Genomic DNA, 15298 nt, shown 5'->3' on the forward strand with positions numbered 1-15298 from the left:
GAGTTAGCTTTGGACAGTGAGCTCACTACCTTTGGTTAGCATCAGGGCGGTCACCTTAAATTCAGTATCATTTGAATGTGGGGAAAACGTAATATCAGTATTCTAATTGTAACGATCTGTCCGACGCTAAAACTGTAGGTATGTTCGTAAAATGTTCACACAAAAAAGAAAATTAGCTAGCAGTGCTAAATGGATTAAAACACAAACTGTGAATTAATGTGTGGAAGCATTTTGGATTTTACACCACAGATTAGAAAAAATCTTGTATAAAAGTAAGGCTGTTTGTTGACAGTGTGAAATGCAGCGACAGTAACGTTAGCTTGTCATCAGGTGAGGCACCACAAATAAAAATATGTGAATTCTACAGTGTAGTTTAGCATTAGCCTGCAGGTATGTTCAGAAGTATTTTAGTGAATGAGATGTTGATTTTTAATTATTTAAACTTTTTTTTTAAGTGACAGCCCTGTTTAGCTTAGCATCAGCTAACAAATGTTGCTTTGTTACTTCACAGACATTAGCCCATTTTTACACCATCTGTGGTTCAGGCTAGTCAACTAAAACAGCCCCGAGCCATGTGTAATATATTAAAATGAATCAGTACCCCAGGTAACGCTAACAAAAAGTTTCGGCCATCATGATTGGGGCCATGTTGACTATGTTAGTTCAGCCTAAACCAATTAATTTCTTAATTTTTTTCTACATCTCACAACCAAATCAAGTTTTATGTGTTATTATATTTTTCCACTTTAGTTTTTTTTTCTCTGTAATTGTGAGTTTTATTGTCAAAACAGTAAAAGTCAGAATCTGGTAGAGAGGAGTAAAAGGGCAGTGTTGTAAAAAGAGAGATCTGTAGCATTAGCAATTAGCTTTAACCTGCGCTATGCTAACATGTACAATAAAAAACTGATGCTCAGCTAGATAATTCAACTGTTCAGATTTCCTAAATAAATTCCCTGAACTTAATTTAGTATGCAGAACCTGTGTAAGTGGGTTACACATCACTTCATGTTAGCCGTCTTAATCAATACAAGTATTCGGTGACACTTTATATTAAGTCAGTAGTTTATTTTTTAATTTCACTTTTTACAGCAGGTTGATAGGTTCAACAAAGATAGGTTTCCTCAATGGATGTCACTATGAAGATTTAAAAAATGGCCTCAAACAGAGATTGATCAGATATCTTTAAATTGGTACAATATGGCAATAAAATCTACAAGAAGTGGATAACTTAGTATAAAGTGTTACCGTGTTATATTCAGCCGTCAACATGCTGGATGTGTTTATTCATTTTGCAGTAAATCCATCATTATAGCAAAGTGAATAGCATATGACTGCCAGACCACTCAAAGACTGGGAATCTGGAGAAATAGCTGGTTAAAAAAGGACTGAAGATTATCATTGATGTTCTCAGAGGTCAGATTTCAAGCAGCATTATTTATTACTGTCACATGAACACCTGTAATAATGTCACACTTAGCTGTAGACCCTTTTACTGTTAGTTGTTACTGTTGTTACTTAGCTGGAGGCAAAACAGTTCTCCACAGACATTAGCTAGCGCTAGCTAACAAGTTGTGTTGTCTTGTTTTAGACGATGGAGGAAGATGATGTGAGTGGTGCGTTCAGAAACACTCATTGTGAGTGTGGGAGCGCACTCTGACACAAACTGGAGCGTTGATAAATTGGGAGCGCTGTCTGAATGTAGCGTTGGGTTATCCAGAGCAGCGCACTCTCAGAGTGGCAGAGCGCACTCTGGACACTCTGTCTGTGGAGACGGAGCAGCAGAGCGCCGAGCGGAGTGAATGTGTGATTAACTTAAGCGTTGGTTCATTCATGTAGAAATATAACGCTGCGTTTCTTCCACCAACAGGGCTCTCATTTTAGTGTAGAGCGTCAGACTGAATTTACCAACGCACCATGTCAGGTCACTCACTCTCCGGGACCGCCAGTGTTACTTGAATAAGTAAACACTGACCAACGGGACCAGACTGGCCGACCCGTATGCTCTCACTCAGTGGATGGATGATGTCACAGGAAGCCAATCTTACAAAGGAGGACCACACTTGTTTGTTTTGCTATGGAAGCTAACGTTAGCTAATGTGCTAAAAAGTTAGCGTTGCAGAGAAATCCAATCTTCCTCTTAATCCCTCCCCAGTTTCTGATGAGGTGGACATGATAACCCTTAATACACATAACCTTATTCATCCCTACAACAGGAAATACTTTTTCCCTAACCTGATATGAAGTGTGCGCTGCACATGTGAGCATTTTTGATGATGGCCTCCGTCCAGTCCTTTGGTCTTATCACATTTAACCATAGTTGTCTTTGTTTTTGTTGACGGGCAGTGGCGGCTGGTTTTGAGCCATGACTCCTTCTATTCTGGCTCCCAATAACACAACAAGACAAACACATTTTAACACTCCTGTGGAGCCTACAGCCCTGTGGGGGAGAGGCAGCTGCACCTCCAGCTGATAACATGACGTCAGCCCTAAAAGCGATTATGAGATGTGGGATTTTAAATAATCTATCCGTGGTTCTGAAAGGTATTTAGCTAAAATAACAGAAGGACAGAATGCTCTGTTTGATCAAAAGAAAAATATATTTCCATTTTATTTAATGATTTCTGTCTTCCATATGTTGCCTCGGATAAATCAAACTAGTTTTTTAGCACATCTTTACGTCCATGTTTAGGGTCTGTTCACATTAATCTCATTTCCAGTATCTGATCTGGTGATATTTCTGACTGGGACCTTCCTCGACTGATGAAATTCCTTCACAGTTAGTAAAAGAACGTCTTCGGCTCAACGCCATTTAAATTTGCAGTCTTTTTATTTCTGTGATGTAGCTGCAGAATAATCTGTTGATGCTTGTAAGAGAATATTATTTATTTGGCTCAATCATGTTAAATTGTCCCATATGAAGCAAATTTCTCCAGACTCTCCATCGTTTGAGCCAGAGGTGTGGTTACCATTACAGACAGACAAACAACAAAAATTAAGAGTTTTGTTCCAAACTTTTTCTGCCCACTTTATGAAAAAGGAAAAACCACATTAAGTTTGACTAAAACCTAAAAGCTCCAGTCTGCAAATGTGTCTCATTTAGTCAGTCCATGTCTTCAAGTTCTCGGAAGCGTGTCCTGCAACGACAGCACAGATAATTCAGCTAATTTATTTCCGTTTCTATCTCAGACAGGTTTTGCCAAGATTAGCAACCTTGTTTCCTAGTTGCAGTGTCTGAATCATCTGAATAGACATGACAAATTTCCAGATCGTTAAAGCTGGAATTTTGTAACATTCACACATTTGGGAGTGTGCGTTATGTGACGCTGCGCATCGTGTGGAAGTGACCGTTGAGTTTTGATCTGAGAAGATTGTGAGGCAGCAGTTGGCGTCCCCTCAGAGTTTAATCAGCAGCTGGTTTGGACTCCTCTGAGACTCAAACACAAACACCGTGAAACCTGAAAGAGCCTGAACTAAGAACACAGGGACAGTTTGTCTTTGGATACGAATGATGTACAAGCCACGGTCATGAGTCTAATGAGCCAAAACAGGTGTATGTTTGAAGAGAGAGGGTGAAGCTGGTAGTCCAGGTCTGGGTGTAATCCTGATTAGTCTGGAGGTCTCGATCTCTGTGGTTCGTCATCTGACGTCACTCTGTTATGTGGTTCCTGGATTTTAGTTTGTTGCTGGGGCAAAGATCCAACACACAGGTCTTCCTTTTCTTTGTCGTCCATATCTAACGAGCAGTTCCTCTCTGTTAAGGACTCAGGTGAAGTGGGGCATCCGGCTGCAGGTTCTGGAGAGAGGGAAAGTTGGGATTTAGATGGGTCACGTCAAAGTTTTTCTTTTCACTCAGACTGTTTTCTTTGTTCACTTTTACTGAACAGGGGAAAAAAGGCAGACAGGCAAAAAGGTCATACAGGAAAAGACAAACTTCTTTGGGAAATGTTGATGATTACAGAACTGGACTATTTCTTCTAACCAACAACCACAAGGTGAACACAAAACCCCATTAAAACCATGGAACAAGAATACGCTGGAAAAATTGAGAAAGATATTGGTTTGTGTCTAAAAATAAAAAAATAACCACTATCTTTCCAGAATCTTAACAAAGACCTTTAACCTGCTGCTTTGGGCCACATGAAATAAAACCATTAAAGCATTAAATCCCACATTTGTCAAACACTCTCTTCTGTCAGACTCACACTTACCACCTGGGGCATATTCACAATACAAAAGATGGCACAAGTACCAATAGTCTTAAAAATGTCTTGAAAAAGTCATAGTATCCTATGTCGAAAAATGACATGAAAAAGTCATAATATAGTATGTCAAAAAACGACATGAAAAAGTCATAGTATAGCATGTCGTAAAAATGTGAAAAAAAGTCATAGTATAGTATGTCGAAAAAATGTCTTGGAAAAGACATTATAGTATCTCAAAAAATGACAAAAAAAAGTCATAGAAAAGCATGTTGAAAAATGACATGAAAAAGTCATAATATCATATGTCATAAAAATATGAAAAAAGTCATAGTATAGCATGTCGAAAAATATGACAAAAGCCATAGTATAGTACGTTGTAAAAATATGAAAAAAGTCATAGTATAGTATGTTGTAAAAATATGAAAAAAGTCATAGTATAGTATGTCGTAAAAATGTCATTAGAAAAAGTCATAGTATAGCATGTCGAAAAATGACATGAAAAAGTCATAGTATCGTATCTCGAAAAATGACATGGAAAAAGTCATCGCATTGTATGTCAAAAAATATGAAAAAAGCCATAGTATAGTATGTCGAAAAAATGTCATTAGAAAAAGTCATAGTATAGCATGTCGAAAATTTCTCATCAAAAAAGTCATAGTATAGCATGTTGAAAAATGACATGAAAAAGTCATAGTATAGCAATGTCGAAAAATTACATGAAAAAGTCATGGTATAGCATGTCGAAAAATGACATGAAAAAGTCATAGTATAGCATGTTGAAAATCTCTCATCAAAAAAGTCACAGTGTAGCATGTCTAAAAATGACATGAAAAAGTCATAGTATAGTATGTCGAAAAAATGTCATTAGAAAAAGTCATATTATAGCATGTTGAAAAATGACATGAAAAAGTCATAGTATAGCATGTCGAAAATCTCTCATCAAAAAAGTCATAGCATGTCGAAAAATGACATGAAAAAGTCATAGTATAGTATGTCAGAAAAATGTCATTAGAAAAAGTCATAGTATAGCATGTTGAAAAATGACATGAAAAAGTCATAGTATAGCATGTCGAAAATCTCATCAAAAAAGTCATAGTATAGCATGTCAAAAAATTAAATCAAAAAGTCATAGTATAGCATGTCGAAAAAATGTCATTAGAAAAAGTCATAGTATAGTATGTCGAAAATTTCTCATCAAAAAAGTCATAGTATAGCATGTCGAAAAATGACGTAAGAGTCAAAGTATAGCATGTCGAAAATTTCTCATCAAAAAGTCATAGTATAGCGTGTCGAAAAATTCTCATCAAAAAAGTCATAGTATAGCATGTCGAAAAATGACATGAAAAAGTCTTAGTGTAGCATGTTGAAAACCTCTCATCAAAAAAGTCATAGTATAGCATGTCGATAAAATGTCTTGAAAGAAGTCATAGTATAGTATGTCAAAAAATGACATGAAAAAGTCATAGTATAGCATGTCGAAAATTTCTCATCAAAAAAGTCATAGTATAGCATGTCGAAAATTTCTCATCAAAAAGTCATAGTATGGCATGTCGAAAACTTCTCATCAAAAAAGTCATAGTATAGCATGTCGAAAAATGACATGAAAAAGTCATAGTATAGCATGTCGAAAACTTCTCTTCAAAAAAGTCATAGTATAGCATGTCGAAAAATGACATGAAAAAGTCATAGTATAGCATGTCGAAAACTTCTCATCTAAAAAGTCATAGTATAGCATGTCGAAAAATGACATGAAAAAGTCATAGTATAGCATGTCGAAAAATGACATGAAAAAGTCATAGTATAGCATGTCTAAAACTTCTCTTCAAAAAAGTCATAGTATAGCATGTCGAAAAATGACATGAAAAAGTCATAGTATAGCATGTCGAAAAATTCTCTTCACAAAAGTCATAGTATAGCATGTTGAGAAAATGTCATGAAAAAAGTCATAGTATAGTATGTCGAAAAATTTTCTTCAAAAAAGTCATAGTATAGCATGTCGAAAAATTCTCATTCAAAAACTCACGGTATAGCATGTCGAACAAATGTCATGAAAAAGTCAGCATAGAATATCGAGTAGTTCTCATTAAAAAAGTCATTGTATAGCATGTCGAAAAAATGTAATCAAAAAAGTCATAGTATAGCATGTCAAAAAATTATCATTATATAGCGTGTCAAAAAATTCTCTTCAAAAAAGTCATATTATAGCATGTCGAAAAATTCTCTTCAAAAAAAGTCATAGTATAGCGTGTCGAAAAATTCTCTTCAAAAAAGTCATAGTATAGCATGTCGAAAAATTCTCATTCAAAGTCATAGTATACGGTGTTGAATAATTCTCATTGAAATGTAATAGTATAGCGTGTCGAAAAAATCTCTTCAAAAAAGTCATAGTATAGCGTGTCGAAAAATTCTCATAAAAAAGTTATAGTACAGCGTGTCGAATAATTTTCATAAAAAAGTCATAGTATAGCGTGGCAAATAATTCTCTTCAAAAAAGTCATAGTATAGCATGTCCAAAAATTCTCTTCAAAAAAGTCATAGTATAGCATGTCGAAAAATTCTCATGAAAAAAGTCATAGTATAGCGTGTCGAAAAATTCTCATAAAAAAGTCATAGTATAGCGTGTTGAAAAATTCTCTTCAAAAAAGTCATAGTATAGCATGTCGAAAAATTCTCATTCAAAGTCATAGTATACGGTGTTGAATAATTCTCATCGAAATGTAATAGTATAGTGTGTCGAAAAAATCTCATGAAAAAGTCATAATATAGCGTGTCGAAAAATTCTCTTCAAAAAAAGTCATAGTATAGCGTGTTGAAAAATTCTCTTCAAAAAAGTCATAGTATAGCATGTCGAAAAATTCTCATTCAAAGTCATAGTATACGGTGTTGAATAATTCTCATTGAAATGTAATAGTATAGCGTGTCGAAAAAATCTCTTCAAAAAAGTCATAGTATAGCGTGTCGAAAAATTCTCATAAAAAAGTTATAGTACAGCGTGTCGAATAATTTTCATAAAAAAGTCATAGTATAGCGTGGCAAATAATTCTCTTCAAAAAAGTCATAGTATTGCATGTCCAAAAATTCTCTTCAAAAAAGTCATAGTATAGCATGTCGAAAAATTCTCATGAAAAAAGTCATAGTATAGCGTGTCGAATAATTCTCATAAAAAAGTCATAGTATAGCGTGTCGAAAAATTCTCTTCAAAAAAGTCATAGTATAGCATGTCGAAAAATTCTCATTCAAAGTCATAGTATACGGTGTTGAATAATTCTCATCGAAATGTAATAGTATAGTGTGTCGAAAAAATCTCATGAAAAAGTCATAATATAGCGTGTCGAAAAATTCTCTTCAAAAAAAGTCATAGTATAGCGTGTTGAAAAATTCTCTTCAAAAAAGTCATAGTATAGCGTGTCGAAAAATTCTCTTCAAAAAAGTCATAGTATAGCATGTCGAAAAATTCTCATTCAAAGTCATAGTATACGGTGTTGAACAATTCTCATCGAAATGTAATAGTATAGCGTGTCGAAAAAATCTCTTCAAAAAAGTCATTGTATAGCATGTCGAAAAAATGTAATCAAAAAAGTCATATTATAGCATGTCAAAAAATTATCATTATATAGCGTGTCAAAAAATTCTCTTCAAAAAAGTCATAGTATAGCATGTCGAAAAATTCTCTTCAAAAAAAGTCATAGTATAGCATGTTGAAAAATTCTCTTCAAAAAAGTCATAGTATAGCGTGTCGAAAAATTCTCTTCAAAAAAGTCATAGTATAGCATGTCGAAAAATTCTCATTCAAAGTCATAGTATACGGTGTTGAATAATTGTCATCGAAATGTAATTGTATAGCGTGTCGAAAAATTCTCCTCAAAAAAGTCATAGTATAGCGTGTCGAAAAATTCTCATAAAAAAGTCATAGTATAGCGTGTCGAATAATTTTCATAAAAAAGTCATAGTATAGCGTGGCGAATAATTCTCTTCAAAAAAGTCATAGTATAGCATGTCCAAAACTTCTCTTCAAAAAAGTCATAGTATAGCATGTCGAAAAATTCTCATGAAAAAAGTCATAGTATAGCGTGTCGAATAATTCTCATAAAAAAGTCATAGTGTAGCATGTAGAAAAATTCTCTTCAAAAAAGTCATAGTATAGCATGTTGAAAAATTCTCTTCAAAAAATCATAGTATAGCATGTCGAAAAATTCTCATTCAAAGTCATAGTATACGGTGTTGAATAATTCTCATCGAAATGTAATAGTATAGCGTGTCGAAAAAATCTCATAAAAAAGTCATAATATAGCGTGTCGAAAAATTCTCTTCAAAAAAAGTCATAGTATAGCGTGTTGAAAAATTCTCTTCAAAAAAGTCATAGTATAGCGTGTCGAAAAATTCTCTTCAAAAAAGTCATAGTATAGCATGTCGAAAAATTCTCATTCAAAGTCATAGTATACGGTGTTGAATAATTCTCATCGAAATGTAATAGTATAGCGTGTCGAAAAAATTTCTTCAAAAAAGTCATTGTATAGCATGTCAAAAAAATGTAATCAAAAAAGTCATATTATAGCATGTCAAAAAATTATCATTATATAGCGTGTCAAAAAATTCTCTTCAAAAAAGTCATATTATAGCATGTCAAAAAATTCTCTTCAAAAAAAGTCATAGTATAGCGTGTTGAAAAATTCTCTTCAAAAAAGTCATAGTATAGCGTGTCGAAAAATTCTCTTCAAAAAAGTCATAGTATAGCGTGTCGAAAAATTCTCATAAAAAAGTTATAGTACAGCGTGTCGAATAATTTTCATAAAGAAGTCATAGTATAGCGTGGTGAATAATTCTCTTCAAAAAAGTCATAGTATAGCATGTCCAAAAATTCTTTTCAAAAGTCATAGTATAGCATGTCGAAAAATTCTCTTCAAAAAAGTCATAGTATAGCGTGTCGAATAATTCTCATAAAAAAGTCATAGTATAGCGTGTTGAAAAATTCTCTTCAAAAAAGTCACAGTATAGCATGTCGAAAAATTCTCATTCAAAGTCATAGTATACGGTGTTGAATAATTCTCATCGAAATGTAATTGTATAGCGTGTCGAAAAATTCTCTTCAAAAAAGTCATAGTATAGCGTGTCGAATAATTTTCATAAAAAAGTCATAGTATAGCATGTCCAAAAATTCTCTTCAAAAAAGTCATAGTATAGCATGTCGAAAAATTCTCATGAAAAAAGTCATAGTATAGCGTGTCGAATAATTCTCATAAAAAAGTCATAGTATAGCGTGTCGAAAAATTCTCTTCAAAAAAGTCATAGTATAGCGTGTTGAAAAATTCTCTTCAAAAAAGTCATAGTATAGCGTGTCCAAAAATTCTCTTCAAAAAAGTCATAGTATAGCATGTCCAAAAATTCTCATGAAAAAAGTCATAGTATAGCGTGTCGAAAAATTCTCATAAAAAAGTCATAGTATAGCGTGTCGAAAAATTCTCTTCAAAAAAGTCATAGTATAGCGTGTTGAAAAATTCTCTTCAAAAAAGTCATAGTATAGCGTGTCGAAAAATTCTCTTCAGAAAAGTCATAGTATAGCGTGTTGAAAAATTCTCTTCAAAAAAGTCATAGTATAGCGTGTCGAAAAATTCTCTTCAAAAAAGTCACAGTATAGCATGTCGAAAAATTCTCATTCAAAGTCATAGTATACGGTGTTGAATAATTCTCATCGAAATGTAGTAGTATAGCGTGTCGAAAAAATCTCTTCAAAAAAGTCATAGTATAGCGTGTCGAAAAATTCTCATAAAAAAGTTATAGTACAGCGTGTCGAATAATTTTCATAAAAAAGTCATAGTATAGCGTGGCAAATAATTCTCTTCAAAAAAGTCATAGTATAGCATGTCGAAAAATTCTAATTAAAAAAGTCATAGTATAGCATGTCGAAAAATTCTCATGAAAAAAGCCATAGTATAGCATGTCGAATAATTCTCATAAAAAAGTCATAGTGTAGCATGTCGAATAATTCTCATAAAAAAGTCATAGTATAGCGTGTCGAAAAATTCTCTTCAAAAAAGTCATAGTATAGCATGTCGAAAAATTCTCATCAAAATGTAATTGTATAGCGTGTCGAAAAATTCTCTTCAAAAAAGTCATAGTGTAGCGTGTCGAAAAATTCTCATAAAAAAATCATAGTATAGCATGTCGAATAATTTTCATAAAAAAGTCATAGTATAGCGTGGTGAATAATTCTCATGAAAAAAGTCATAGTATAGCATGTTGAAAAATTCTCTTCAAAAAAGTCATAGTATAGCATGTCGAAAAATTCTCATGAAAAAAGTCATAGTATAGCGTGTCGAATAATTCTCATAAAAAAGTCATAGTGTAGCATGTCGAATAATTTTCATAAAAAAGTCACAGTATAGCGTGTCGAAAAATTCTCTTCAAAAAAGTCATAGTATAGCGTGGTGAATAATTCTCATGAAAAAAGTCATAGTATAGCATGTTGAAAAATTCTCTTCAAAAAAGTCATAGTATAGCATGTCGAAAAATTCTCATGAAAAAAGTCATAGTATAGCGTGTCGAATAATTCTCATAAAAAAGTCATAGTGTAGCATGTCGAATAATTTTCATAAAAAAGTCATAGTATAGCGTGTCGAAAAATTCTCTTCAAAAAAGTCATAGTATAGCATGTCGAAAAATTCTTATTCAAAGTCATAGTATACAGTGTTGAATAATTCTCATCAAAATGTAATTGTATAGCGTGTCGAAAAATTCTCATAAAAAAGTCATAGTATAGCATGTCAACAAATTCTCTTCAAAAAAGTCATAGTATATCGTGTCGAAAAATTCTCTTCAAAAAAGTCATAGTATATCATGTCGAAAAATTCTCTTCAAAAAAGTCATAGTATAGCATGTCGAATAATTCTCATAAAAAAGTCATAGTATAGCGTGTCGAAAAATTCTCTTCAAAAAAGTCATAGTATAGCATGTTGAAAAATTCTCATTCAAAGTCATAGTATACGGTGTTGAATAATTCTCATCAAAATGTAATTGTATAGCGTGTCGAAAAATTCTCTTCAAAAAAGTCATAGTATAGCGTGTCAAAAAATTCTCATAAAAAAGTCATAGTATAGCGTGTCGAATAATTTTCATAAAAAAGTCATAGTATAGCGTGGTGAATAATTCTCATGAAAAAAAGTCATAGTATAGCATGTCGAAAAATTCTCTTCAAAAAAGTCATAGTATAGCATGTCGAAAAATTCTCATGAAAAAAGTCATAGTATAGCGTGTCGAATAATTCTCATGAAAAAAGTCATAGTGTAGTATGTCGAATAATTCTCATAAAAAAGTCATAGTATAGCGTGTCGAAAAATTCTCTTCAAAAAAGTCATAGTATAGCATGTTGAAAAATTCTCTTCAAAAAATCATAGTATAGCATGTCGAAAAATTCTCATTCAAAGTCATAGTATATGGTATTGAATAATTCTCATCGAAATGTAATAGTATAGCGTGTCGAAAAATTCTCATAAAAAAGTCATAGTATAGCATGTCGACAAATTCTCTTCAAAAAAGTCATAGTATATCGTGTCGAAAAATTCTCTTCAAAAAAGTCATAGTATATCATGTCGAAAAATTCTCTTCAAAAAAGTCATAGTATAGCATGTCGAAAATTCTCATTAAAAAAGTCATATTATAGCGTGTTGAAAAATTCTCTTCAAAAAAAGTCATAGTATAGCGTGTCGAAAATTCCTATTAAAAAAGTCATATTATAGCGTGTCGAAAAATTCTCATAAAAAAGTCATAGTATAGCATGTCGAAAATTCTTATTAGAAAAGTCATTGTATAGCGTGTCGAAAAATTCTCATAAAAAAGTCATAGTATAGCGTGTCGAATAATTTTCATAAAAAAGTCATAGTATAGCGTGGCGAATAATTATCTTCAAAAAAGTCATACTATAGCATGTCCAAAAATTCTCTTCAAAAAATCATAGTATAGCATGTTGAAAAATTCTCATGAAAAAAGTCATAGTATAGCATGTCGAATAATTCTCAGAAAAAAGTCATAGTATAGCGTGTCGAAAAATTCTCTTCAAAAAAGTCATAGTATAGCATGTCGAAAAATTCTCATTAAAAAATTCATAGTATAGCATGTCGAACAAATGTCATGGAAAAAGTCATAGCATAGCATGTCGAGTAGTTCTCATTAAAAAAGTCATCGTATAGCATGTCGAAAAAATGTCATGAAAATAGTAATAGTATAGTATGTCAAAAAACATCTCATTAAAAAGTCATAGTATGGCATGTCATAAAAATCTCATGGAAAAAGTGTTAGTATAGTATGTCAAAAAGTTGTCATTAAAAAGTCATTATAGTGTGTCGAAAAATGACATGCAAAGAGTCATAGTATTATCTCGAAAAAATGTCATCAAAAAAGTCATAGTATAGGATGTCGAAAAAATATAAAAAAAAAGCCATCGTTTGGCATGTCGAAAAGTTGTGATCAAAAAGTCATATTATTGCGTGTCGAAAAATGACATGAAAAAGTCATAGTATAGCATGTCGAAAAGTTGTGATCAAAAAGTCATATTATAGCGTGTCGAAAAATGACATGAAAAAGTCATACTATAGCATGTTGTAAAAATGTCATTTAAAAAGTCATATTATAGCGTGTCGAAAAATGACATGAAAAAGTCATAGTATTATCTCGAAAAAATGTTATCAAAAAAGTCATAATGCAGCACGTCAAAAAAATGTCATGAAAAAATTCATAGTATAGTATGTCGAAACAGTGTGTTTAAAAAAGTCATTGTACAGCATGTCAAAAAGTTGTCATTAAAAAGTCATATTATAGTATCTCGAAAAAATGTCATGAAAAAAGTCATCGTATAGCATGTCGAAAAAATGTCATCAAAAAAGTCATCGTATAGCATGTCGTAAAAATGTCATGAAAAAAGTCATATAGGATGTCGTAAAAATGTCATGAAAAAAGTCATAATATAGCATGTCAAAAAATCCTCATTAAAAATCATAGTATAGCATGTCGAAAAGTTGTCATTAAAAAAATTCATAGTACAGTATCTCGAAAAAATGTCATCAAAAAAGTCATATTATAACATGTCAAAAAATGTCATGAAAAAAGTCAGTATAGCTTGTCAAAAAATTCTCATTAAAAGTCATAGTATAGTATGTCGTAAAAATGTCATCAAAAAAGTCACAGCATAGTACGTCTGAATGTTGTCATTGAAAAAGTCATATTATAGCCTGTCAAAAAAATGTCATGAAAAAAGTCATAGTATAGTACGTCAAAAAGTTGTCACTAAAAAAGTCATATTATAGCATGTCAAAAAATGTCATGAAAAAAGTCATTGTATTATCTCGAAAAAATGTCATCAAAAAAGTCATAGTGTAGCATGTTGAAAAATGTCATGAAAAAGTCATATTATAGCATGTCAAAAAAGGTCATCAAAAAAGGCATAGTGTAGCATGTCAAAAAAAGGTCATCAAAAAAGTCATAGTGTAGCATGTCGAAAAAAGGTCAACAAAAAAGTCATAGTATAGCATGTCGAAAAAAGGTCATCAAAAAAGTCATAGTATAGCATGTCGAAAAAATGTCATGAAAAAAGTCATAGCATAGCATGTCGAAAAAATGTCATCAAAAAAGTCATCGTATAGGATGTCGAAAAAATGTCATGAAAAAAGTCATAGTATAGCATGTCAAAAAATTCTCATTAAAAATCATAGTATAGTATGTCAAAAAATCCTCATTAAAAATCATAGTATAGCATGTCGAAAAGTTGTCATTAAAAAAATTCATAGTATAGTACCTGAAAAAAATGTCATCAAAAAAGTCATATTATAACATGTCAAAAAATGTCATGAAAAAAGTCAGTATAGCATGTCAAAAAAATTCTCATTAAAAGTCATAGTATAGTATGTCGTAAAAATGTCATCAAAAAAGTCACAGCATAGTACGTCTAAATGTTGTCATTGAAAAAGTCATATTATAGCGTTTCAAAAAAATGTCATGAAAAAAGTCATAGTATAGTACGTCAAAAAGTTGTCACTAAAAAAGTCATATTATAGCATGTCAAAAAATGTCATGAAAAAAGTCATTGTATTATCTCGAAAAAATGTCATCAAAAAAGTCATAGTATAGCATGTCGAAAAAAGGTCATCAAAAAAGTCATAGTATAGCATGTCGAAAAAATGTCATGAAAAAAGTCATAGCATAGCATGTCGAAAAAATGTCATCAAAAAAGTCATCGTATAGGATGTCGAAAAAATGTCATGAAAAAAGTCATAGTATAGCATGTCAAAAAATTCTCATTAAAAATCATAGTATAGTATGTCAAAAAATCCTCATTAAAAATCATAGTATAGCATGTCGAAAAGTTGTCATTAAAAAAATTCATAGTATAGTACCTGAAAAAAATGTCATCAAAAAAGTCATATTATAACATGTCAAAAAATGTCATGAAAAAAGTCAGTATAGCATGTCAAAAAAATTCTCATTAAAAGTCATAGTATAGTATGTCGTAAAAATGTCATCAAAAAAGTCACAGCATAGTACGTCTAAATGTTGTCATTGAAAAAGTCATATTATAGCGTTTCAAAAAAATGTCATGAAAAAAGTCATAGTATAGTACGTCAAAAAGTTGTCACTAAAAAACTCATATTATAGCATGTCAAAAAATGTCATCAAAAAAGTCATAGTGTAGCATGTCGAAAAAAGGTCATCAAAAAAGTCATAGTGTAGCATGTCGAAAAATGTCATGAAAAAGTTATAGTATAGTATGTTGAAAAAATGTCATCAAAAAAGTCATAGTATAGCATGTTGTAAAAATGTCACGAAAAAAGTCATAGTATAGCGTGTCGAAAAATGACATGAAAAAGTCGTAGTATTATCTCAAAAAAAATTCATCAAAAAAGTCATAGTATAGCATGTCTAAAACTTGTCATTAAAAAAGTCATAGTATAGTACGTCGAAAAGTTGTCATTAAAAAGTCATATAGCATGTCAAAAAATGTCATGAAAAAGTCATAGTATAGCATGTCGAAAAATGTCATCAAAAAGTCATAGTATAGCATGTCAAAAAATGTCATCAAAAAGTCATAGTATAGCATGTCTAAAACTTGT

The 15298-nt window shown here is 31.8% G+C and overlaps 1 protein-coding gene across 1 annotated transcript in view; it reads right to left on the reverse strand.

Annotated features, from left to right (window-relative positions):
• Positions 1-750: 750 nt before the first annotated feature.
• LOC144462563 (uncharacterized) overlaps positions 751-15298 on the reverse strand; it is a 30067-nt gene continuing 15519 nt past the window's right edge. The window contains exon 5 of the mRNA XM_078166631.1: positions 751-3793. Coding sequence (XP_078022757.1) covers positions 3606-3793 — 188 coding nt within the window. The 3' untranslated portion in view covers positions 751-3605. The remainder of the gene's footprint in view (positions 3794-15298) is intronic.

The sequence above is a fragment of the Epinephelus lanceolatus genome, chromosome 3 (assembly GCF_041903045.1).
Source record: "Epinephelus lanceolatus isolate andai-2023 chromosome 3, ASM4190304v1, whole genome shotgun sequence".
NCBI lineage: Eukaryota > Metazoa > Chordata > Actinopteri > Perciformes > Serranidae > Epinephelus > Epinephelus lanceolatus.